The 26,844-nt window shown below is 41.3% G+C and overlaps 1 protein-coding gene across 9 annotated transcripts in view; it reads left to right on the forward strand.

Moving 5' to 3' along the window:
* The window catches only part of ncoa2 (nuclear receptor coactivator 2), a 203,545-nt gene that overhangs the window by 100,879 nt on the left and 75,822 nt on the right, over positions 1 to 26,844 (forward strand). For all 9 annotated transcript variants that reach the window (XM_078540350.1, XM_078540349.1, XM_078540355.1 and 6 more), the window contains 7 exons: positions 6,338 to 6,438; positions 14,713 to 14,890; positions 15,712 to 15,900; positions 20,065 to 20,166; positions 20,295 to 20,435; positions 21,944 to 22,091; positions 24,020 to 25,298. In XM_078540350.1, the coding sequence (XP_078396476.1) occupies positions 6,338 to 6,438; positions 14,713 to 14,890; positions 15,712 to 15,900; positions 20,065 to 20,166; positions 20,295 to 20,435; positions 21,944 to 22,091; positions 24,020 to 25,298 (2,138 nt within the window). The remainder of the gene's footprint in view (positions 1 to 6,337; positions 6,439 to 14,712; positions 14,891 to 15,711; positions 15,901 to 20,064; positions 20,167 to 20,294; positions 20,436 to 21,943; positions 22,092 to 24,019; positions 25,299 to 26,844) is intronic.

Raw genomic sequence — 26,844 nt, forward strand, 5'->3', positions numbered from 1 at the left:
ACTGTCACCAAAGCTGCTCAATGTGATCTCCTCTTTCCATGTCAACATGATGGGTAAGGTCAGCTATGATGGGGAAACATCGAAACTCTTTGAGATCCACAGTGGGATCAAACAGGGTTGTGTTCTGGCACTGACACTCATGGCATATTCTTCTCTTTGCTGCTGTCATATGCCTTCTGTGTGGTGAATTGGCCACTGGGTCACGACCTCCTGGGCATCCATACCTCCACCACAAAGGCATCTGCAAGCAAGATATGAAGATTGTGGACATTGACACTGACAGCTAGGCGATGGTTGCTGACGACTGTGACCTCCTGGAGGCTGGCCAATTGGAAGGGCATCGGAAGAGGCAAGCAGAAATGAAAAGCTCAGCTGGCTGAGGAGAGGACCCAGAGAAAACTGATGCAGGCGAATCGTGCACCTTCTCAGCCCACTCTCTTGTTCTGCAGCAAATGCGGCAAAGTCTGCCATACCAGGCTGGGGTTCCTGAGTCACACCAGGCGATGCTTAGCAAAGAGTTGACCCCCTTAACACAAAGCATCATCTTATGAGATGGATAGCTGCCACCAATATAGTGCATTACTGCTTCATGACCCAGTGCATCCATGAAGCTTGAAACGGTGGTGCTCATCTAAATCTGGTATTTGTAAATAATCCAGGTGACAAATTGGAAGTAAAAGTCATAAGCACCCTGGGAAGCAGCAACCACAGAATGAGCAAGTTTTAGTGATTTAGAAGTAAGATATTCTACATAAAACTAATAGTGGTGTAGTCAGACCATACCTTGAGCACTGTCTCCATTTCTGGTTGCTGAGATGTAGGAAGACATCAAGTGCTGGAGGCAGTGCAAGAAAGAGCCATGAGGCTTATCCTTGGGGTCAGGACACTTAAGTTCTGAAGAGCGACTGGAGAGACACTAGTTTGGAAACGAGGTGCCTGACAGATAATCCTACAGAAGTACATGAGATAAGTAATATAGCAAAACTTATTTAGGAATAGCACACAGTTTCAAACTAGCAATTGGGACTGATATTGGTGCAAAGAAGAGGTGATTAAAAAGAATTAAGTCTGAAATAATAGAAATGATGCAACAATCAGGGTCCGAGCGTTACTCTGGGTGGATTAATTAAGATGGCATTCCTCGTCCATAAGTATCATGATAGCTGAAGAAAAGGCAGGGCGAGACATTGTTGAAGAAAAGAAAAGCTTGATTTATATCATAGCAGCTGTAACTGGCACAGTGCAGAGCTTTGTTCTTTCCTTGCACCCAGTAAGTGTAAACACTGAGAAAACGTGCAGCTGTGGTGTTTAATATGCACTGCAGGAAATTTCAGCAGCACTGTGAAATATAGTGCATTAATGTTGAAAAGATAAACACATTCAGAGAGCACAGGAAGGGTCTTGTGTTTTTCTGGAAGTAGAAGGCTTCCTAATGAATATAAATGCCCCTCGTTTCATGGAGCCATATGGTGGTTTTTCTAATTTTAGTTTGTTGCAGATGTATAACTGGCTTGTTGGTGGGTTTTTTTCTTCCCCATGCCCTATATGTTGGCTGCCAGAGCTGCTGACCTGAACATTTTACTTTCAACAGCACTGTATATGCGATGTTGATTTTGCTGCCTTATCGCTGAAAGTAGATTTTGAATGGGTTTATTTTAAGGCAATTATAATCTTGTTGCAACAGCAGTTTGGTTTGCGTAAAATGTTCCACAGTTGGTTAAGGAAGTATGATAATACCACAAGTAAGCTCATTGAGCTTGTGTGTCTTATGCTTTAAGTACAGATCATTTTGGAGAGATGCACTTGGCTCTTGGAGGTGAACTTCAGATGTGCACTCAGCTGATGGTGGGAAGCATCAGCACAGAGATCTGCAGGGAGGCTTGAAAGAACTTACAATCATGTAAAAACAAAATCTGAAGAATAGGTGCTTTTTTTAAAAAATAAAAAGCATCTTTGGCAGATGTTAATTGGTCTGAAGAGGGTACTGTGTGTGGACTGTCTGAAAGAAATAGTGGTGCAGGACTACTTATAGACTATTACCCATGTAATTGGTTTATTTTAGGTATTATTCAGAAACCATCTCATTGAGGCGTTACACCATTAATGTTACTCTATTGCTGTACAAACCACTGGTGTGTGCAAAAATCAACCCTTTCCTCTATATTTATGTCATGCTTTCTACCAGTGGGAGATATTGATTGCTAAATGATTTCTTTGTCCAGCTATGTGACTGAGCTGCTTGATTTAATTGGATATAGAATATGTTTGATTTATTGCTGCATGGACTGCTAATTATTTGTGTATGATGTGTATTTTGAGCATTTGGTTTTTGACCTATAGCTATAGAAATGGATTGAGAAATATTTAACATGAAAACTGTACATATGTTGCTTGTTTTCAGCAGGGAGTAAAAAATATTCAAGTTCAATGTTAAAGATCTATTTATTGCATGATTTTTGCCATCATGTATTTTATTAATTGGCATAATCTGATCTGTGGGTAACCTTTTAAACTCTTCTGCCAATAACATACTGTAGAGATCGTGAGCAATTTGCATTATTTCTGGCTATGAGCTGTCTCTGTCATTCCTACTCTATAAAACCCGGGTAAAAGAGAAGTGAAGCTTTTCTAAGAGAGTAACTGGTGCATTTGTTTAACTGAATTCTATCCAACATGGTCAGCTTGCAAGCAGAGTTGATGCTGCTACTGTTAGTGTAATTATAAACAAAGTCTCTTTAGACACTGCCATAATCCCAGTGGAAAGGCACACTCAGCAGGAAGGAGTGAGCCTCCCTTCTGGCAGGCTGTTGGAAATGTCCATGTTGCATCTGCTTAGAGCCAGATTGCACCATGCACTTTGGATGAATCTTGTTTTTGCTTCATGCTGATTTCTAAGAAATTAAAATGCAGAATGGCATACACAGCAGCTGTTCAGAATGAAATTGGAAGAGGTGAAGGAGGATACTAAGGAGCAGAACATGAGAGATGGGCATAGTTTTAGAGCATCAGACATTGGATGCTTTTAAATTATGCTCAGTCAAGCATATAGTTGGAAATTACGGAAAATATTTGGTTTGTCATGATCTTTTCAACATTTTTATCAACTAAAATAGTCGTTCACCTTTGTAACTGACTAAAATTAAGCCTAAATGTCTCAAAGGCTATAACTAAAATTCCAGATACAAATGATGCAACCTAATATTACTCCTTAGGCTAAAATGTTCGTCGGTAGCTCACAAATTTGGGCACAATTGTTACACTGTATTTGTATGCTTCAGTTTTATGTTGTCATTCAAGCATCAGTTTATTATTTCTCAACATGTCTTAAGAGCTTGGTTGAGAAATAAAGAATAGTTGACCTTTTATAAACGTTAAATTTCAAAAAAAAATCCTGAAAGCATTGGAACTAAAATGTGGAAAATAAAGTTGTGAAAATACTAAAATCAGAATACGGCTGTAATTTGTAAAGTACAATACAAAATATATGCATATATGAGAATAGACGTTGTAGTTCTGCATCTAACAGTAATAATGCAATTCAGTCTGAGCAGGTTCAGACTTGGATAACAGAAGTGAAAAAAAAAGTTGCATGTATGCAGCACCTTGACATATCTCATGGTATACATAGGCTTAGTTTACTGTGAAGTGCAGTGACAATTAGACAGATGATAGAATGGTAATCCATATTTTCTGATCCCCCAAATGTTCTTTTACATTTTGATTTTAAAAATGCCATTTTGTTTTTCATAGACATAAAATGATTTTAAATTGTGCTTTTTGTAGCTATTGTGCCTTTTGTAGCTATTAGTTTGTTGAACTTCTTTGTTGGCAAATATATTGATGATAAATATACACAGGTTTTTGTGGAGTTTTTAATTTGTAGCATCTTATGTCTTCCAACTAACCTAAATAATATTGACTATACAAAAACACCACCCCTTTCACAAGATAATGGATACCTTGCCTAATTATCCTCAACATTAAGGTTTTCTTTTAGCGTATTCTCTTTGTATTTGTCATCTACTGTGCTTTTTCAATTGTATGAAGAGAAATTTTCCTTCACTTATTCCTTGGCCATGTTGTCCATCAATTTTTCCCAGTTTTGTGGAGATGGCACTCAGTATCATAGAATGGCTGCCTCCTGTGTTATAACCATTCAGCCCATTATGTCTTTGCTAGCTCTCTGCAAGATCAATTTTGCAAGTTCCACTCCCCCTCCCTTTCCCTATAGCCTTGCAGGTTTTTTTCTCTTCATGTCTGGAGAATAAGAGTTCAAATCCCACCAAGGCAGTTTGAGAATTTGAATTCAGTCCTAAAAATCTGAAAATAAAAAGCCGGTATCAGAGCTGGTATGAGACCGGCCTGAGATGGATGTGTGGAATAACGAGCAAGGACAAAATCAGGAATCAGCACATCAGAGGGTCAGCGAAGATTTGGGAGCATCAAAGAAAAATAACCAAAAGATTGAAATGGTGTGGTCATTTGTTTGTGCGGGGGAGAGAGAGGAAATGTGGTGAGGTGAGTAATGGAGATGGGACTGCCAGGAAGAGGGAGATGAGGAAGGCGTGAGACCAGATTGAAAGACGTGGCGGCGAGACACTTGAATGCAGCCGGATCGGAAGAGAAAAAGGAGGTGATGGGGAAGGGTGATCAACCAGCATTGGGGTGATGCCAAGTAAAATGGGAGAAGCGAAGCTGAAAGAATAAAAGGCTGGTATCAGTAAAGATGACCATCAAACAACCCAACTGATACACTAATTTCTTTTTAAATGAAGAAGATCAGATATCCTTGCTGGGTGTTGTCAGTGTCTCCAGTTCTCATCCCTCGCCCCACCCCCACCTACCCTTCTGAAGTAAGCTAACAAACCACTCAGTTGTATCAAACTGCTTGCGACGGTCAAAGAAGAACTGTACCACCTTCGGGCAACTAAGAAAATAGGTAACAAATAAATGCTGGCCCTGCCAACAACGCCCATGTCCCAAGAATGAATCTAAGGGAGAATAAGGAAAATGTTGGAGAAAACTCCACCTCAGTGCCAGCCAAAAATGGGCCTCAGCAACTGACCACAAATGGTGGGAGCAACAGTGGCCAACAATGGAGCAGATGGCCAAGGAAGTGGACAGCAGTACTGGGGAGAGAAAAGCAATAAATGCTAATTGCATTAATGTGGAAAAGATTTATATTGGAAAATATTGACAAAAATGTAGCACAAAAGGGACACAAGAAGGTTTTTTGACAGGAAGCTTCAGCAGACTTTTATTAACCGTTAAATATACATGTATGTATATATCTAAATACATGCACACTGTGAACTCCAGTATCAAGGGTGTTTAGTAGTGCAACTGTAACCACGCTGTAGGATGGCTTCGGTGCCTCCACATTGAGTCAATTTTCTTTCTAACCAATATGTACCAAGGATTGAGCAAATCTATATAAATGTCATTTCAAAAGAGTTAATTAGGAAACCTGAAAGGCTGGATTATTTTGTTAGATGAGGGCTAATTTTGCTCATCATTTGCCAAAACATGCTTGGAGAGATGTCATGATTTAAAAAGCAGCAGTTGGCTGCAGTGAGTCCAGAAGAGGAAAGAACTGAAGACTTTATACCAAAACAGCCGACAACTGTTGAATGAGAGCTGCTGGTAGTCACGCATCTGTCCTTTTGTGGCATTCTTAATTCCATCTTTTGGGTTTCCTGCAGGCTATTAACGCTGAAGGGGCATCAATCGTTCCTAGTTCTGCAAGAGTCATGTTTATAGGAAGGACTACAGACATTTTATATAGTATTGCTCCTTTAGGTGTGCAATTATGTTTGATTTTATTCATGCCTTCCACTTATCCTCAACGACAAGAATTCCTCCAGTAGAAAGAATCAGAAGTCTCCCAATAGTTTAAAAACTGAGGCTGCCCTGCTGCCCCATTGGCCTTGCCTTCTATCACCATAGCATAGAATATGACGAGATTCAGTTGATTTCTTTATTCCCCTGAGAGTTAGAATTGCAATTGACTGGATGGATAATCCTTTCATTAGGCAGCTAAATGTAATTAGCAAAGTGAAACATGAGAGCTACGTAGTATTGTTTTGTAAGCTAGAAGCAGTTCTGAGCTTTGAAGAAAGGACTTGATCTAGAATTCATCAAAATCTTGTTGAAGCATTATTTATTTTATAGGAGACAATATTAAATCACTTGGTGCTACTTTCCTGTTCTAAATCTGGTCTTCTGAAATGTATTTACACTCCCATTAAAAATCAGTGTAAAGCAGTTTCATGGTTAACTCAAAGCTTTGGCAATCCTATGGATCTACGTGTTGCAATAATTTACTTTTGTTTTGCAGAAAAGGCTGCTGCAAATGAAGATGCTGTGCAGAAGGCTGATGTGTCCTCTACAGGTCAAGGTGTCATTGACAAGGATGCACTTGGACCAATGATGCTTGAGGTCAGTTTAGAACCAAGAAAACTAGAAAATTGCCATTTCATTTTTATACCTCAAAAATTAAATATAAAGGTTGGAATTTCCTCACTTAACACATTTAGTTACGCCAATATTAGCACTGGAATTTATGTTGATCTTGCAACTTGCACCAAAATTTTCTAAGAACCTCATTTGCATGCAAGAATCAGCATAAACAATTGGGAGCCAAGGAACGTGTGCAACCATGCCATTTTCCATCATTAAATCTTATGTATGAAGATTAAGGGGTAAAGTCATAAAACCATCCTTTATACATTTTGAGTAAAGTGGCCAAGAACTTCTGCTTTATGTGCAATAAGCAATCCAGGTGCAAATTGTACTCAAAATTGTGCTAATTTTCAGAAGTTTTTTTTTGTTTACTCAAGTTTTTGCTCAAATTTATTTGCATGGCACTGAATGTAAAATATTTTATAAAACAGAGCAATCGGGCAGTGTTATTTTTTTAATGTATTAAAGATAATTTCATGATCCATTTAAAAGTGGTAATCTGGTGCAGATTTATTCAAACAGCTGATTATGGGTCTATCACAAAAAATAAGCATTTTTAATTGCTGTCTAACCCCACTACCTGACCATTTATAAATAACTAAAAATGACTTTAAAAACTATAAAGAATCATTTACTAGGTTCATTGGTGTACAGTAATCAGTTAAAATCTTTTTAAAAAGTGCCTATTAGTGGACTTCTGCCTTAAAAAAAATGCTTAATTTTAATAGCCTCTGAGAGGGGCTGCAACAGGCACAAAAAGTGGAAACTCGCAGTAGTGATGAATTTGACCTGGGATCATGGCGAGGTTTGTGGGTGAGGTGGACTTCAACGCAATCTTTTTTAAACCAATGCAAAAGATTGCGGGAACTTGGTTTGCACTCGACCTAATTTGCGCTTGCAATTGCTCAATCTTTTTCACTGATTTGGCCAATTTTGGGTCTATTGCACCCAGTGTAACCTAGTGGAAACTCCAGGTCAGCATGTTTAAGACCGTGTAATCTTGAAGTTTTTCAGTTTTTAATATAATTCATTCTGAAGCGATAGATACAGAACATACAGTGTAAGTTTCAGTGAGGAGATTTTTAAAAAATCACAAGTCACCAAAAATACAACTTTGGGCTCTGCTACACCAAAGGTTTTGCACACACATTTACATTTGTTCAGAAGCGGCATAAATGCATAAAACGCTCAATTTTTTTGGACTTATACGTGAGCGTGAAGCTATGTGGTGGAGTGTTTTGGCAGAGGTTTTACCGAATTGTCTCAAAAGATCAAAGAAAATTGGTTGTAGCATTAAAGTGGTGAACTGAACCAAATTTCCTTGATGATCTTTACTAAAAACTGTCGTGGTGGTGGTGCAGGTTGCCCGGAATTTCCGAGCCAAAGTGAGATTTCATTGTCCACAAAGCAACTTAAAACTGTAAAATGTGTCAAACAATTAAACTATATTTCCTTTAATACAGTAAGCTAATGGCAATACTGTAACATACATATAGCAATGAGACATACAGAGCAGAAGACCTCAGCTTTGATTCTGAGTTTATATTGATTAAACTGATTTTTCCCAGAACAACAGTTGAGTGGGACAGCTGACCTCACAGACCTGGGATTGAAGTGTGTAACAAATGATAGAGGTTTCTGGTGACCTTTGCTGGAAAAGTGCATGTGCAGATGTTGGATGAAAATGAGATTTGGTTCAACTGTGATGACCTCCTGGTCAAATACTTTTCTGACACTGATTCCAGCCATACATATGGAAAATCATCACCTGAATAAGATACTGGAATGCTTCGGGTACTCAGCAAAAGCTGGCACTTTCTGTGGGCAAAGTGGGAGGAGGGAATGAAAAGTAGAAAATGGTAACAATGACTTGCATCTATATAGTGCCTTTAACATCATGAAATGTCACAAATTAACAGACAAAATTTGGCACCTAGCCAAAAGCTTGGTGTAAATAAGGCGGTTTTTAAGAAGAGTCTTAGTGAGAAGTAGAAGGCTGAAGAGGTGTAAGAAGGGAATTCCAGAGGTTAAGGCCCAGGTAACTGAAGGCATGGTTGCCAATGGTTAGCCGATTAAATCAGAAATTGCAAAAGGCCAGAATTGGAGGAATGCAGAGATCTCTGTGTGTTGGAGGGCTGAAGAAGGTAACAGATATGTGGAGGTTGGAGGCCATGAAAACCAGGATGAGAATTGTAAATTTGAGCCATCACTGGACTCAGAGCCAATGTTCATCAGCAAGCACGTGGACAATGGGTGAACGGAATTTGGTGTGCGTTGGAATTTGGATATTAGTATTTTGGATGAGCTGAAGTTTAGAGTTTGAAAGATGGAAAGCTTGCAAGGCAGGTATTGTAATAGTTAAATCTGGAGGTAACATAAGCGTGCATGGGAGGAACAGCAGCAGATGGGCTGAGGCAGGGCTAGAGATGAGCATTGTAACAAAGGTGGAAGTTGGTGGTCTTGGTGATGGAGAGGATATGGGGTTGTAAGCTCAGCTCAGGATCAAACAGGACACCAGGGTTGCAAACACATGCATGTCCACATGCATGTACATCCAGCAGAGATAGCTATTAAGAAAGGAAACCATGGTATTTATTCCTCCAATATAATCCAACTATCTCTATTAGGCTGGAGATTGAACCTGGGACCTTTGCTGTCTATATGGCTCAACAAGCTTTTGCATAAACTTATGAGCTATCAAGAATCTTGGTTTGGGAGTGTTTATAATTTAATTTATGTTTATCAGGCCAATGTGAAATATGTGACTAAAGATCATCATTATCTCTTTCTCTCAAATTATGGGCTGCATTTTACATGCCCCTGGCAGGTGAGTTTCTGGTGGGGGGAGTGGCATGTAAAATAGGGCAGTGCCCACTCCAGTTCCTTCCTGCTCACCCCCATAATACAAGGGGGTGGGCGGGCGCTGAAATCAGCAACCTCTGCCATTTTCAAAGTTACCAAGCTAATTGGCCCTGATAGTACGCTCCCCATGCTGTAAAACGACTGGTATGGTTAGCTGGGCGGGAGCGGGCAGTCCTATTTTTTTTCTTTACCTACCTACATTAAAGGGTGGGAAGGAAGAGATCTTTGGGGGCTGGCCTTTGCGGATCGGGGGAGGCCTCCCCCCCCTTCTTCCTAACCCACCCCCAGCCTTAAACCCAACACCCCGCCCCCCCCCCACCCCACTATCCCCTTGCCCCCCTCTTTGACCATCCGAAACCATCCCTGCCCAAAACCCTAGACTTAGCAATTCCGGGGATCCATAGGCCGCCTTTGGCATCTTCGGTGTAGTCCCACCCTTGGCGCTGCTGGACTGATGGAGCTGCCAGCCAATTGGATTGACTGGCAGCTCTAGAGGGCAGGACTTGCTCCCCAGTGAGGGGCTGAAGTCCCACTTGGCCCTCGTTAAGTCCGCCTGCAGCGTGTTATGGCTGATATTTTATAACCTTCCTAACTTTAACTATTGTTAATTCAACCATCTGTTTATCTTTAATATTCTTTTGAAGTTTGTATCTCAAATCGTAGAATTTTAATTTAGTACAAATTCCAAATTACTGAAGCAAAGCATGCAGTATGCACATAGCATATACATGGAAATAATTCTCTACGTAATGTATATATTCCACTTTGATTTGATTTTCCTGTTGCATAACCAGTCACTGCCCTTCAGCTTATGGTGGCATTTTATCATAATAAATAACAGAACACTCAGTCGCGTGTTAAACTAGCTTTGTAAATACTGCAACTAATCTCTAATTTGGTGGTTTATAGTTACTAAAGTTAGTTAATGCCCGATGATTTTTTTCCTTAATTACTGAGAGTTAATAAGTACCCATCCAGCGGATTAGAATACTTTTGGCAACAAAGATCAGCCATTTCAAACGAGCTTATTGGTTAGTCCTCATTGAGCATATTGGCTAGAATTTTCCTGTTGGCATGCAGGGGCAGGCCCCGCACGTAAAATGACATGCGGTGACGTCGGGTGAATGCCCCAACGTCACCGCGCGTCATCGCGATATTTGGGAAAGCGGGCACTATAAGTTAGGATGCGTGCCCGCCATCAATTAACAGGCCAGTTAAGGCCCTTGAGGCAGCAATTGATCTTGACTTTTCGCAGCCGCTGTGAGGGCTTGCAGGTCTGAGCACAACCGGAGGAGGACCCGATTGTTCTCCTGGAGGTACCTCTTCACGAGAGTCGCCACTCTCTCCATGGAGGAAGCATGGTGCTCAGCATCGGTAATACTGCACTTGGACTCCCTCCAGCACGGGCACCATGCCACGCATAGCCTCATGTATCTCCACCCGATCGTCCCACATACCCTGCTACACTTCCAGCGTTCGCTGCCTCACGGACAACTCCAGAGGCACATCATCAGCCACCAACCAAGCAAGTACCTGGTCCCCAGAATTCCTCTGACTGCTGGTGCCCTGGGCAATCTGTCTCTGCCCGCACCTCAAGTGAGTGTGAAGTGCCCTCACCGCTATGCCCCGGGACACTAGCCGTAGATCTAATTCCCGCTGAGGTGCTAGTATCTGTGCTGGTGCCTGCCTGGCTGAGATGATGTGACGCTGGAGAGTGCATTTGCTCGGGGGCTTCAGGGGTGAGAGGTGGGCCCTCTGCATCCTCCTCCTGGCCCTGCTCCAGTGATGCTGAAAGGAAGAAAAAGGACATTTGATTAGTTACAGTGCAGACAATGTCATTGTGCATGCCGCTCCCCCAGATCATTTTGCGTTCATCCTTCAATAATCAAGAGTAAACCCATGTTACTAACTTCAATCGCGGAGCATTCAACAGTGCCATGGCTTCTGTGACACGCATGGTGACCTGACTGCTCGCCAAACATACCTCCCTGTGGCACCCCAGCCTCACCGTTACTGGTGGACCTGGGGGCATGGTGCCTCTCAAGGCCCATGGCCTGCTGCTCGATAGCCGTAAGGATGGCCAACTGGGCCTGCCCTCCGCCAGTCCGCATTCATTCCGACACATTGTGCGCAGTCTTTTCCTGAAAGAGAGAGAGGAGCATTAATTAATCCGGCCTGCACCTGAATTCCCATCGCATCCCTGCCAACCCAGCCAGAGTGGGACATTGCAGGACTCCAGTTCTTCGTTACCCTGCAGCTGACGCACACTCACCCAAACAAGCCAGGGCTGACCCCCCCCACCATTGCCCAAATGCTGCCTCCTTCACATGTGGCACCACAAGGTGCTACTTTGCTAAGCAAGGAGGCACAAGCACATGGAGCACAAACACCAGAAGATGGATTGATGCCCCACCAACTGGAAGCTCCCCTCCCAGCATTTTAGCACCCTGACTTTGACATGCTCCACAGTTCCAGCATTATGCCTAGGTGCAGACCCTTGACTTTCAAACCCATTCTACGCTTTGGGTGTCAGTGTCACACATGCTACAGATGCAGAACACATCCTAGCTCAACCCTCTCAGGTGAACTAGGCATGGGCAATCTCTGCTGTCACACCCAGCGAGGGATCCATGCTGTGAGGGATTCAGTGACGTTACTGTTCTCGGAGTTGGTTGGGGGTAAAGGGTGACGGCTGCATGAAGTGACTTGAGGCAACATGGTACTCACTCTTCCTGAGCGCAGGAGATCATTGAACCTTTTGTGGCACCGGAGCCATGTGCGCTGCACCACAACATGGGAGCTAACACTCTTGGCCATCTCCTCTCACGCACGTTTGGTCAGGTGGGGAGGCCTCCACCTCCCAACCCTCGGAAGAAGGTCCTCCGCCGCGCTTCCACCTCCTCCAAGAGGACAGCTAGGCACTCATCTGAAAAACGAGGGGCACACTGCCCCGATGGCCTACCCTCCGGCCTGGCCTGGCCTGCCCCGATGGCCTACCCTCCGGCCTGGCCTGGCCTACCCCGATGGCCTACCCTCCGGCCTGGCCTGGCCTGCCCCGATGGCCTACCCTCCGGCCTGGCCTGGCCTGCCCCAATGGCCTACCCTCCAGACTTGTGTCGCCATCATTGCCCTTCTGCAGAGCCCTACGCCCAGCCATTGAGAGCAGCCTTTCCAAGGCTGCCAGGCCTTCCTTTATACAGGCCACCGGGTCGCCATTAGACCCGGCAGGCTTAGCACGCTTGCCCACTGCAGCTGAGCATGGGAGTCGTGAAGTACGCTGGGTGGGCCTTAATTGGACTGCCCACATAAAATGGCGGCGTGGACCCGATCGCCCATTCCCGACCATCCCCATTGTGTCTGGTTTTGGTCCCACATGATTGGTGACATGGAAGCCCTGGAAGCGGTTCAAGATTGATACTATGCCCTTAGTTACATGTTAGACTTGGGGCGGAAATGAATGCCCTCCCCTGTAGCGAGTTTGGGTGTAGGAGACATTTATTCAGGTGGGAGGGTGGTGAGTGGGACCCTGCTGCCTTGTCAACACTGCCTCGATTAAATCCAATGTGGGAAGGCCCGTAGACATTCATCTTGCCCTGCTAAAGGCTTTAAGTGGGCAGTTAGTGCCCACTTAATGGTCTCATCCCACTTCTGCTGCTATTCACCCAGCAGCAGACAGGGACTTCCCATGCAGGAAACCTGAAAAGCAAATCCTGTGCGGATTGCTTGCGGGCTTCCAGGGAGGGGGGTGGTGGGTGGGGTTTTGGGAGGACCAAGAGACAAATGTACAAAACTAATGCTTATGTAAGGTAGTTACTCTTTTGGAGGTGGAGCATCAATCTTTGCAACAAGTTGTCGGTTCAAACAATGAATGAATTTACTACGTTCTTCCAAAAGGGAGCTAGATGATTCCTAGCTCTGGCTGATATCACGGAGTAGAAAAGACACTTGGGTTATTGGATAATGTGTCTTCTGCCTATTGTGGTCTCCATGTTTTAATCACCTTTGGCTGCTGGAAAGGAATTTCCCAGACTTTGTTTGCCCTGAAATTGGCCTTGGGTTGTTTTATTGGTGCCTTTTTTGCCTTTTCTGAGGGCATTACATGGCCGCTGGTGGGTGTGGGGCATTGGGGATCATGGGCCTTGCACCATGACAGCATAGGACAGGCTTGTTTGACCAGCTGCCATATTGGTCTGCATCATTATTTTTAGGTTTGTATATTTACTTTGGAAGGCAATAAAGATGCAGGTGAAATATCTTATCAAGTTATTGAGCTGTAGGAAGTACAGGAAGTTCCCCAATGTAGCTCCCCATCAGCCCCTTTTCTCTTTGCTTCTGTTTTAAGGTCTTGATTTCTTGATGAGGTAAGGCTCTGTGGGCACTGGATGCCCTTCAGTTCCTCGTCCAAATGACCATTCGTCACATGTGATCCTAAACAATGCAGATCAGCAGAGCATCCAACAATAGCAGAAAGCACAGCTGATCCTAGCCCTGCTCCCAGTCTAGATGTGTACTTTCAGCTGGAGAAACTAACTGGTGTTCTGAAGTTGGAACCCAGCCTTCCCTACTCCACACATCCAACATTGTGAGCACTGAGGTTGGTACTACTAACTCTGTAGCTCCAGCTGAGATCATCGAATACTGTCCAGATTGGGGATGGATCCTAGCACCCTCTTGGTCTGTGGCTCAACTACTGGCTGCTTTAACCAGCTGAGTCAATAAGTAATCCTCCACTTTTTCTCCTCTGTATTGTCTGTCCTCTCCTACAAGGTTACTAATTACTTTTTTTCTAACCTATAATTGCTCATTTTAATTATTTTTAAAAATATAATGCACAGTGAAAAGCCTGCTATTTGAATTGTGAAATTGTTTTCAATGTGTAACAATCAGCCTTTGGTTAGGTGCACTGGCATAGAGCAGTGATGGAGAGAGGTTTGATGTGGGCACTTCTATTCCTAGCCTGACCATTGCAATATGAGGAGATAGGCAATAAATGCTGTTAAGTCTAGCAGGAGAGTGGAGGGTGAAATGAAGGCAATCTAAAGGGACAGTAATGTGTGGGGGAAATCTGTGGCACTAACATCGACATGCTAACGTTAGCTTAAGTGCAGTCTATGCATTCACCCAATGCAGTTGCTAAAGTGTCAAGAGGTGGCTGAAAAAGGGAATAATGTTACAGAAAAAGGAAGCAACTTGTGCTTGCTCCCAAAAGAAAGTGTTTTCAAAAAATAATTTACATGAAATTTGAAACAATAAGAGCTGATGATATTTGTAAGCAATCCTCTCATTTTCTAATGAACTTTAGCCGAATGCTGTATCATCTCATTATGGGTGGAAGGGTGTACTATCTAGTAAACACTGTATTTACATTGTATCTTTTATTCTTTACAGGCCTTGGATGGATTCTTTTTTGTGGTCAATCTTGAAGGAAATATAGTGTTCGTATCTGAGAATGTGACCCAATACCTGAAATATAACCAGGAAGAACTTATAAACTCCAGTGTATACAGCATACTACATGTTGGTGACCATGCAGAATTTGTGAGAAATCTTTTGCCTAAGTCTCTTGGTAAGAGTCTATTTAAATACCTTGAAGTGTGCCCAGTAGTTTACTCAAAAATAATTGGCTGCTAATCACCCAAAACTGACAATGGATCACTTGGTTCTCTATTTACATTGATGCACTGGCTACCATCGTGGAAGGTGATGCTAGGTCTTTTTAATATACAAATTGGGGTCATATGACACAGAAGTGCTCCCCTGGGCCCCACAAAAATACTATGAGCTGCTGTGAATCACTACTTAGCAGCCAGCTTGTTCCTCCTCTGACCAACTAGCAAGCTACAGTGTGTGTCCATTCAGGGTCTGCAGCTTGCCAGGGTCATATTTATCAGACCTAAGCCTCAACATGGCTGGTCTAATGGGTGGACAGCTGGTGTTCTTTGCCAGTTAACTATCCCAAGGTTGTTTGGGTTAATAATGGTCAATATGGTCGATCGAGAGCTCAGAATATTACTGTTTTCCATTTTTGTCATATTACAAGGCTAGCAGTTACACCTCAGAATAAAATGACCAAATTATATGTATTCAATATGGCTAAATTTATACCAATAACGCTACGCAATAGGTTACTTGTAAATTCCATATTGTTGGTTACATTATGTGGAGTAAGAAACTTTCAGGATATTTTTTGCACATGAAGCATACATATTTATGTACTGGAAAGTCAATTAAGTATTGTACTTAAATGAGTAAATGGTGTCACATGCTATGAAACATTTCAATTGTATATGTAAGTTAAGCAAAACAGATTTAACATTTTATTTTTGCAGTATTAAAAATTGTTTTTCCAATGTCAAAGTAAACTGTGTAAAACATTACATTTTCCAGTAAATGGGGTGCCTTGGTCCAATGAAACTCCAAGACGGAACAGCCACACTTTTAATTGTCGTATGTTGGTTAAACCACCTGGTGAAACTGATGAGGAAGGGCATGATAACCAGGAAGCACCTCAGAAATATGAAACTATGCAGTGTTTTGCTGTATCTCAACCAAAGTCCATAAAAGAAGAGGGGGAAGGTACGATTTCGTATAATCACGTTGGCATTATAGAACCCACAATCAGTGGTAAAATCACTAACTTTGTAATGAATTTAAAAATGCATAATGTTTCATAACTCCATACGTATTGCCTCTCATGCTAGTGAAGAACTGTAGATCACAGATTTACACCTATCACACTCTTGTATGGCAAGTACATGCTACCAAATGTCACTGTATGGCAAGTAGGTGTTTTCCCCACAAAGGCAAAGAAAATCAAACTTGCATGCCACCTAATGCATGAGTCACAACACACTTGTGATAGCCTCCTTGCTCTCTAGGCAGTGACTGGTACATTACAAGGGATGCCTATGAGTAGGAAAAATAATTAACTAGTGAAAATTTCTGCATCAACATACTTTTTTTGGAAGCCTTGAAACAAAGCGGTTTTAAAGGCACTTTTTAATATTTTAAAAAACGGAATCTTCCTTTTGGTGCCAGTAATTGCAGAAGAGGTGATTTATTGAAATTTTCCCTCAATTTTGTTTCACCTTGTGCAATAATAGTTGCTCAACTCTGCTGCGTACCTGACAGCTCAGAACAAAAACTGATAGATGAACCCTAATAAACAACACGAAAATCAATTGTAGAAGCGTAACTACCTTACCTAAAATCCTATTAAAATTTGCACATCATTAAAATTAGAGATCCATTGATATTTTGACCTGAATTACCTTAACAGAAATCATTTCTACAAAGAAAATTGCAGTAATTAAAAATGCTACACACACAATTTTTTTTACTTCAATCACAATTAATTCTATCAGGATTTAGTGTATAACCTTATTGCCAAATGAAAAATCATATGAAGGTTTGTTTTGCTCCATAATAAAACCTGGAAAATGTCACCATTCCACACAGGACATTTAAAGTAGATTTAATGTAATAGGATGGAACAAAAAAAATTGCTATTTTCAAGAGTTTGGCTGCATTTGAATTTGTACAGAACTTTCCTGTTTGACATTTTTTTAATTGTACTAAGCAATGTTTAGGCAGGACACTATCATATCCCCTTTTAAAAATGAAAACTTTACCTGTGGCCACAAGCATGGAACATGCAAATTTTTAGTTCTGAAAGAAACTTTTATTACCAAAATTTGCTCTTAAAAATTAGTTTGGCATCATTTTGTGACATGTTTAATCATATTCTACATTTCAGAAATGTTCAGTATTTTTGCTTTGCCTGGGTGGAAAGAATTGGGTTGGCGTTGGGAGGACAGCAGAGTAACAGGTTCAATCCTTCCCTATTTTTATCAGTACTTTTCAATTGAAATTAAAATATATCAATTGATTTAATTTTAATTCTGATCTTTAAAGCAGGGTGTGATATTTATTATCATACTAATCAATCATAATTTTTACAAAAAGTCTTCCATAGCTCAAAATTCCAAAACCTTGATATGACAACATTGTATTCACAAAAATAATGGCAGTTAAGCTCCATGGATGGCAACTGCATAATGAACATTCATGTGTCTGTACATACCCAAATACATAAGTTGACTAGTGTCTGTAAAGAGGAATCCTGAATGTGCGTGGTATTTGTAACGAATGGATGAATTGTTAGCTCAGTTGGAAATAAATATGTATGACCTGATAGCCATTACAGGGGCATGGTTGAAAGGTGACCAGAGCTGGGACTTGAATGTTGAAGGGTATTTGACATTTTGGAATGACAGGAAACTATGAACATGTGGTGGGCAGCTCTGTTAATTAACGATGACAGTACAGTAGTGAGAGATGACCTTGGCTTGAAAGGGCAAGATGTAGAATCAGTTTGGGTAGAGATAAGAAATAGGAAAGGTAAGAGGTCACTTGTGGGAGTGGTTTATAGGCCACCTAACAGTAGTCACACTATAGGACAGAGTATACAGGAAGAAATAAGTGGAGCATGTAAGAAAGGTACTGCAATAATCATGGGTGACTTTAATCTACATGTAGATTGGATAAATTATATTTGCAAAGGTAATCTGGAAAATGAACTCAGAGTGTATTTGGGGCAATTCTTAGAGCAGTACATTCTGGAGCCGAATAGGAAGCAGGCCTGGTAAAGTGCAGTGAGACAGGATTAATCAATAACCTCAAAGTAAAGGAGCCCATAGGCAACAGCGATCATAACATAATAGAATTTCACGTTCAGTTTGAAGGTGAAAAATATAGGTCAAAGACTAGTGTTTAAACCTAAATAAAAGTAATTTGGATAAAGAGAGATGACAGTATAGTTCCAAGGTAATGGTGAGTTCCAGGATTTTGGAGTCTATGGAAAGTTGAAGATCAGGAATGTGGTGGAGAATGAAGAGGAATAGCTAGGTTTATTTGATGCGGTTTGGGAGGGCGCGAGGTGGCTGGTGGGTGGGGGAGCCTTGACGAAAGCAGGATCTATGCTTGAAGATAGAGACTTTTTGGTGATGTCAGCAAGAGAAGGGCTGTATAATATTGGATAGTCGGCATAAAGAATGGGTAATTAGGCTTCATAGAGGGGAGGACAAGTTGAGGGGCAGAGTGGTGGAAGCAATGGCAACAATGCAATGATTTTGATTTTGGATGCAAAGCAGTCCATGAGTTGCTCTCCTTTTGAACCAGAGGTGAGGATACTCTTTCGAGTTATCAACAGTCATAGATTGCAACTCTTTTGAGTACAATCACAGTTCTTGGTTTCCAGGAGTGGGACATGAACCCACAACCCTCTGATTCAAAGGCGAGGGTGCTATGAACTGAGCCACAGCTGACACCTCCAGAGGTGAGGATAGTGGTATGTGTGATTGATTGAGGGAGGAGCAGATAATTTGTGGTGGAAAAGGCATTGTCAATGATCTTTGAGTAATCAGTTTTATCGAAGAAGAGTAGTAAATAATACCTAAATAATGGCCTAGGCAGATCTGGTGATGGACTGTCAAAATACAAGTAGGTTAAAGTTTACAGCCTTTTGATTTAAGGCTGTTAAATTGTTGAAGAGATGGAGAAGAGGCACTATCCAGGATGTGCCGGAGGATGAATTCATGGAAAAGGCAAGAAGATTGTAGAGAAGCTCAACAGAAGTGTCCATGTCATCATGGATGGAATGTGAAGTTCTTTGGGATCCCTCTGATAAATATGAGAAGGTGCTATGTAAATGAAGCCTGGTACTGGCCTTTCACTTATGCAAACTTGGTTCAAACCAGTGCAGAGGTTAGAATAAAGCTGTCATCTGTCTACTGGCTGTGGAGGTCCTCTTTGAGTTGAGTTTGGACAGCCTCACCTCAGTCAATTTCCAATCCATAGTACAGAATTGCTCCTAATTTGAAATTAATTGGCAATCTCAAACCACAGAATGGTTATTGTGAGAAATTGAAAAAAATGTCAAACTGGGGGTGCAGTAATGGTGTTTTTCTGAAGTTATGGCTGAATTATGTTTGACCAAAGTAGTGCTATACTGAATATGGGAATGCCCGAAATGAAAGAAAGTTCTATTCCCCAGTGCTTGCATCCATCGCTTTGAGCCAAAAGTGTCTCGAAAGTAAATAAATGCAAGTATTATCTAATAAATTTGTAGACCTGTCACAGCTGCAGCATAAACGCTATGTGAAGTGTTTAGTTTGTTTGCCAATAGCTTTCTTTTCTCCAAATGGCCCCAGAAATAGGAAGCTGGTTATGTTGAATACTATTCTCCGAAATAGCCTATAGCTGTCAGTTCACCAATAACTTCTCTTCAATTTTTGTAAAACCTGGCAAAGATGCCAGAGCTTTGGCTGTCACTCCTGATGCCTGTGAACTAAGATGAGAGGCATTTACAATTATTTTGGATGTTGATTCCAGATGTGTTTCATCCAATGCCAGAATATCTGTTCCTTGAATCATGCAGAACATCTGCTTTGAAGAATAAGACCATACCCAAGGGACCAAGTTGAACACAGCCCCTAACACTCGTCAATTTATGATGACTACTATACTCCAGTTATCTTTAGATTATATAATATTGGCAGGGTGAGGGATATAATGGAACTTGGGTGATGTGTTTTCTCAAACTAGTAATTGCTTTAGGAGAAATTGTATTGGTTACAATATAGTTTCTGTGTACATATTTAATTGTGTGTATGTGTGAGAGATCTATTACATTACAGAGTATTCAATTTTAAATTAAATTTTTTTTCTTTCCTCTTTCAGATTTACAGTCCTGTTTGATCTGTGTTGCAAGGAGAGTTCCTGTGAAGGAAAGGCCACAATTTGCTAATACTGAAAGTTTTACCACAAGACATGATTTAACAGGTAAAACAACACAATACTTTTTTGATTTGAGATTTTGCTCATATTGAAGACTTGACAAACTAGATTTGTTTTTTCCTCTCCCATTCTTTCTCTGCCGCCTCTCCCTCCCCCAACCAAAAAAAAACTAGGCAAACTAATATCTCTGGATATAAATGCATTACGTGCATCGATGAAACCAGGCTGGGAAGACTTAGTGCGAAGATGTATTCAAAGATTTCACCTGCAAAATGACAAAGAGATTGCATTTGCTAAGAGGCATCATCATGAAGGTAAGAACTTTTGTAGATACAAGGCTATACAAAATTAGATAAGTGTGCAATACAAAAAAATAAAATTATATTTCAATTTGAAATTAAAGCAGTAAATGCTAGAAATGCATGGCAGATCCATCAGCATTTGAAAAGCAGAAAGACAGATTAACACTGAAACCTTCACCAGAACCTGTCTGATAAGACATCTGCATCTGAAATGTTAGCCCATATTTTCTTTTTCTTTTGTTAAAGAACTTGCCATGTATTTCCCAGCATTTTCTATTGTTTGTCCCTCTTAAACATAGCACTGTGTAAAATGGGATATGCATGATGAATTTTGCCAGATTTTTTCCCCCTACCCTTCTGAAAGCTTTACTATTTTTCTGGGTAGGCCTTGATTGCACATGTTGCAGGCCATTTGACTGCAGGGGACATTACAGTTGAGTGTGACCCTGCCCCAGCCCCTACCTCTTGGCAAAGACAAATTATTGCTACTCTACCTTTCATTTTGTCAGCTGTGGCTCATTTGGTAGCACTCTTGCGCAGAAGGTTCTGGCTTTAAGTCCCATTCTAGGACTTGAGTACAAAATCAAGGCTGGAACTCTGTAGTCATTCAGATGAGATGATAAACTGAGACTGCATCTGCCCTCTCAGGTGGCTGTAAAAGATCCTATGACACTATTTCAAAGAAGAGCCTGGGAGTTAACCCACTCTTCTGGCCAATATTTATCCCTCAATCAACATCACTAAAACAGGTTATCTGATCGTTCTCACAGCAGCTCTCATATACAGAAATGTGTTTCCTCCATTACAACAGTGATTACTTTTCAATAGTACTTAATTGGCTGTAAAACGCTTTTGAGACGTGGGGTGGTTGTGAAAGGCTATCAATAATACAACCTTTTGAGATTACATTAATTAGCACATTTTAGAAATTGAACCTGCAGTCTCCTAGGCTAGTACAGTTCATTAGATAAACTCAGTGAACCATTAGGAGAACCAGTAAGCATGATTTATTTAAATATAATTTACAGGCAATCATTGTAACTGCTATATAGTTGTATAAAAATCTTGCATTTTTATCGAAATTTATAGCTTAAGCTTTCAATTTGGGTGCTGCAGAGATAGTTGAGACTGAAGTTGTGAACATTTATAAGAAAGAGGCTAGAAAAGTCCCATATGTGATCCCTGATTAATGGTGAATTAGCTGACCTAAGCCAGGGATGTGGTGAGAAGACAATGATTTGCCTAGATGTTCCCTGAATTAGACGGAAGAAATTCCGGCTTCCACTCTGGTGGCAACTGCTGGAAAGTGTGCTTGTGAAGTTAGGCTTAATCTGTTGCCACTCTCAAAAATGGTTGTTGAGTGAGATATCAAAGGACTACCATCATCAATGGAGTGGTTTCCCAGTGTAACTCAGCACTTCCATTGGAAGAGATTTTTCAAAATAGTATACCTGATAGTTGGAACACTTAAGACAATTTTCTTTCTTGCTTTTCTTCCCCTCAACTTCTCTGAATTGTAGTGTTGAGGCAAGGTCAGGCTCTGAGTCCTGTGTATCGGTTTTCGTTATCTGATGGCACCATGGTTGCTGCACAAACCAGGAGCAGGCTTATGCGCACTCCAAATACCAATGAGCCTCAACATATCATGTCACTGCATGTTGTTCAAAGGTAAGCAAAAAAAACCTCCATGTTGATTTAACTAACTTTATATATGCTACAAACCATTCAGTCAAATTTGTAACTTAAAATTTGTTTGTGCATTCAAATTAGAATGTGACAGTAGCACCAGAAGGATCCAATTTGATATCTTTATCATGAACTACAATGTGCCTGAGTCACTATTTTGGGTTCCGTATCAACCTGGTACCCATATGTAGATGTTACATTATCAATAACCCAGAGTGCCCCTTCTGCTACTCAATATCTAGCTTAACTGGAGCATGAGACAGAGTAATAGACTCAAACTCAAAGACAGGCTCAGCCTCAGACTCTGAAACAGAGTGATGGGGCTCAACGCTCCAGGCTGATTGACGACAGGCCGGGAGATGGAGGAGCTGGCAAAATGATGAAGGGGGTACGTGGGGAGGGGTCAGAGGTAAAAATTCCTTACTGGAACGGTCATCGCAACCCCCTCCCCCCCCACCACCTTCCCACCTGCACTATATTTAATTCAATATAGTCTGATTTTCTGTTATTAATATAGTTAAACCTAGCCTATTTTACCCATTTGCACTGAATGCTTTGGCCACTTTCTTACCAATATGCCAGACCGACTTACTTTCCCCTCTGGACGGGGTGCCCATCATCTTCCCAGATCCACACCATATTGAGAGCAGCGGGAAAAATGGCGACTCAGCCAATTGAGCCACTAATTTGGTTAATTAAGGCCACTTCCATGTCAGGAGGACCTTTCGTGTAGTGAGACACCGGGTGAAATCTGGTGGTGGGGGGAGGCACAACCCTCCTTTATGCCACTCCTTGGCTCATGGTGGGGGCCTGTCATGGCAATTGCAGCATTGGTGCTACATGCCCATCCCCAAACCCCCCAGGCCTGGTTTCCCCCAACTTGCGTCACCTTTCTTGGAGGGCACCCTGCCATTGAGGCGCATTCTCCAGGGAACTGCAGCTTCGGCAATGATCACTACCAGTGGTATTGCTGAATTGCTGCCCTTGATGGGGCTGACAGCTCTTGGGTAATGTGCTATCCTGAGTTACGTGGTTTGCTGAAGCAGAGTCACCTCCTGCTTTTGGCCCCAGTGGCATGACATGCCAGTGCGTGACAAAATTCAGCCTGTAGCCTCACATTTAGACTCGTACTTAGTGACAGACTCTGGCTACATCTTGGCCTCCGCCTGAAATAGTAACATAAAATATACAAATGAACAGAATACAGTTTTCAGTGAAATTGGGCAATATCCTATACTCCCACTTTCATGCACTCTTGACAGCTGCAGCATAGACTTGCACTCAACCAAAGCTGTTCCAAAGTTTGCTGATTCTAGCTTTCGGTTATAACATTCTTGTGCTCGGCCATTCCATCTGTGTGCAAAAGATAACGATGGCATTTTAAGACTGTAAAGGTGGTGTTCGGCCCACCAAGTTGTCAATCACCAAAAGTTCTAAATTCGACCCCCCTCAGCCCTTAGTATTGTGAGAAAACAATATGTCTCCTTGTTCAATTAACCCAGAAAGACTGGCTGTCAATGCTATGTATTGCTGTGTAGCAAGGCTGGTTGTGTTAAGATGCTAAATTTAGCACTATAAAAATATTGTAATTTTTAAAAACCCAGTTGAGATAATATAATTCAAGACCAAGGCATTACATTCTGACTTTGATGGCTTGAACATTCTGCACAGCAACAAAGTATTTTAACTTTGAGATAAATTTCTATCAAAAAGCAGGATGATGCGTCCTAATATAATTGATTTAAATGATGAAAATCTGATATGGGCCGGTATTGTTTTGGTCAAATTGTGTAAAATACAATTTTGAAAATACAAACACCTGGCCTTAAAAAAAAAATCACATTTTGATGCTATGCATTTCATATTTTCATTTCAGTTGTATGATTTGTATATTTTGTTTAAAACTGCAGAGAACAAAATGTTTGTGGGATGAATCAGGAAGCAACTGGACAAGGAATGGTGAAACCTATGAATCCAAATTCCAGTGGTCCAGCCATGGCAAATGTTTCTGCTGCAGCAACTGGCCAAGAGATGACAATGAACAGCAATACAAGCTTTTCTATGAATGGCCTGAAGGAGCAAACAGGCATGGGACAAATGCCAGGAAACAGGTTTGTTACAGGTGGAATAAACCATGTATCAGGCATGCAAGCAGCCACTCCTCAGGGTAGTAACTATGCACTCAAAATGAACAGCCCATCAAGAAGTAGCCCTGGTGTAACTGCAGGGCAGCAGAATTCAATGCTTTCACCTAGGCATCGTGGAAGTCCTGGTATGGTTGGAAGCCCTCGCATCTCAACAAATCAGTTTTCTCCCATAGGAAACTTGCATTCTCCAGTGGGGGTTTGTAGCACCACAGGGAATAGCCATAGCTACTCCAGCAACTCCCTTAATGCACTTCAAGCCCTGAGTGAAGGTCATGTGGTATCACCTGAACTAAAAATGGTGACTTCACAAAATTCTCCTGGAAGCATGAATCCTTCACTGGTTAAAAAAGGGGGCATAGACTCCAAAGATTCTTTTGGATTGTTCGGTGAGCAAGTTCAACCAGAGAATGCATCTGGACAGTCGGAAAGTGGACTTTCTGGAGAGCAGAAAGATAGTAATGAAAGTAGTTTGAATCCATTTGGTGGCGGTGGAGAAAGGACTGATGGGCAAGGCAGAGGGCATGATGGCAAAGGCCATACAAAACTCTTACAATTACTGATCACTAAATCTGATCAAATGGAATCTTCCCCCTTGGCAAGTACCACTGGGGATTCTGTTAAGGACTCTACGGGAAATTCATCAGGACTACTGTCTACTTCAGCAGTGACATCATCCACAACCAACACCTCTTCATCACATGGGCCCTCGCTGAAAGAAAAACACAAAATTTTGCACAGACTTCTGCAGGACAGCACTTCTCCTGTAGACTTGGCAAAGCTGACAGCAGAGGCCACAGGTAAAGAACCCAACCAGGACATGAGCAGTTCAATTCCTGGTGCAGAAATAACTGTTAAACAGGAGCAAATGAGCCCCAAGAAGAAAGAAAATGCACTACTTCGTTACTTACTGGATAAAGATGACACAAGTATGCATAATATTAAACCTAAACTAGAACGGTTGGATAGCAAGTTGGATTCCTGCATGAGCACTAAAACAGCCATAAAGTCTGAGAAGGAGATTAACTTTGAGCCATCTGAACAGGTGATTGTGATCATTTATACAGTTCAGCATTAAAATATGATGGTGATAATTTTTTGTAATCTTTAGTTTCTTGCTAAAGATGCATGATTCCACTGGTGAAATCTTTGTATTTGGGACTAATGGACAATACTTGCGCTAAAATGGGAAGTTTTGTGAACTATTAATATGTGCTTTGGACAATCCAACTTAGTCACTTAATTTCCATCAGGAGGTTAGACACAGATTGGATCACTGCAGGCATAATTAATTTCCCACACATAATCTTTTAGGGGATGGGAGTGGAAGACATTTTCCAGTATGAGAAAAAAATGATCCTTTTTTTTGAAATGAAAAAAGTTAAATATCTTTATCTGCTTGGGGAATATCTTGTCAACACTGTTCAGTACTTCAGCAATATTAAGTGATTTGGAGAATCACCTGGAGTTTCATACTCTTTTAAATGTATGATCTTCACTACTTTTTGAAAAAGGATGACCAGTATTGCTACTTGCATTAATGATATTCATGATATTTATATAGAAAATCTGCATTTCAATGTGTGTGGTGTTTAATTTTTGAAATAATCATTATCTCTTCAAATGCTAACTGTTTCCTAAGTGTATGGTAAAACATTTTATATACACCACAATATTTTATAGATTTTTAAAGTATTAATTCCCACACATGATCTTTGCAGTAGTTCTTTGTACAACTTAGATAATTAATGGCTCAAATTAATGCGAACCATGCTAACTGACATTCTGAGTTACAATGCCCCATGATTTCATTGCATTTAGTGCTGTCGGTTAGGTGCAAGCTTCAGGCAATGTTTCTTCCATCTCATTTTCTTCACCTTCACTTGAAAGGACTTCTTTTTCCTGTGATATGGCTCCACCTCACCCCCCACCCCAAAAAAAGACAGACCCCATTGCCTTACCCTGTCCTCAAAACAACTGAAACTTTGAGCATCAGCAGGAATATTAGCCAGCAGTGAGGTGAGAGCATTATCAAATTACAGCTAAAGCCAGTTGTAGCTGTACCCAATATTCGTGCAGGGCTTACTGGATAGCGGTCAGGAGCAGGATCACTTGATGTTTTCCTTCCTCCTTTCCCTTACTGAGCTCGTGTATAATGAGGTCAATTATATCAGTTCTAGTTGCCATGACACATGGAAGACACTAGAACCAATGCAGAGAGGAGCCAAGAATGCTGATCCCCAAGCATCAAGTTTTCTGAGGCAAGACTGGAAAAACTTGTGTTTTTCAGCCTGGAATGGAAGCATCTGATCAGTGATTTTATAAAGTTATTTAAGATGGGTGGAAAATATAAATCCGGGTTGTTAATGTAGTTAAATAGCAATAATAGTATATGGGGACATGGATCCAAGTCAGTAAGAGGACTGATGCTAGGAAATCATTCTTTATACAAAGGGTGTTCAGCACATGGAATAGACTTCAGGAAGACCAGTTGAGGCAACTACCCTGGAACGTTTTAAACAATTGGCTGTTGAAATGGGGACCTTTCAAGATATAATGAATTTAGGTGGACCATTCGTTGTCCATTAATT

Source organism: Cetorhinus maximus, chromosome 4, assembly GCF_964194155.1.
Source record: "Cetorhinus maximus chromosome 4, sCetMax3.hap1.1, whole genome shotgun sequence".
Taxonomy (NCBI): domain Eukaryota; kingdom Metazoa; phylum Chordata; class Chondrichthyes; order Lamniformes; family Cetorhinidae; genus Cetorhinus; species Cetorhinus maximus.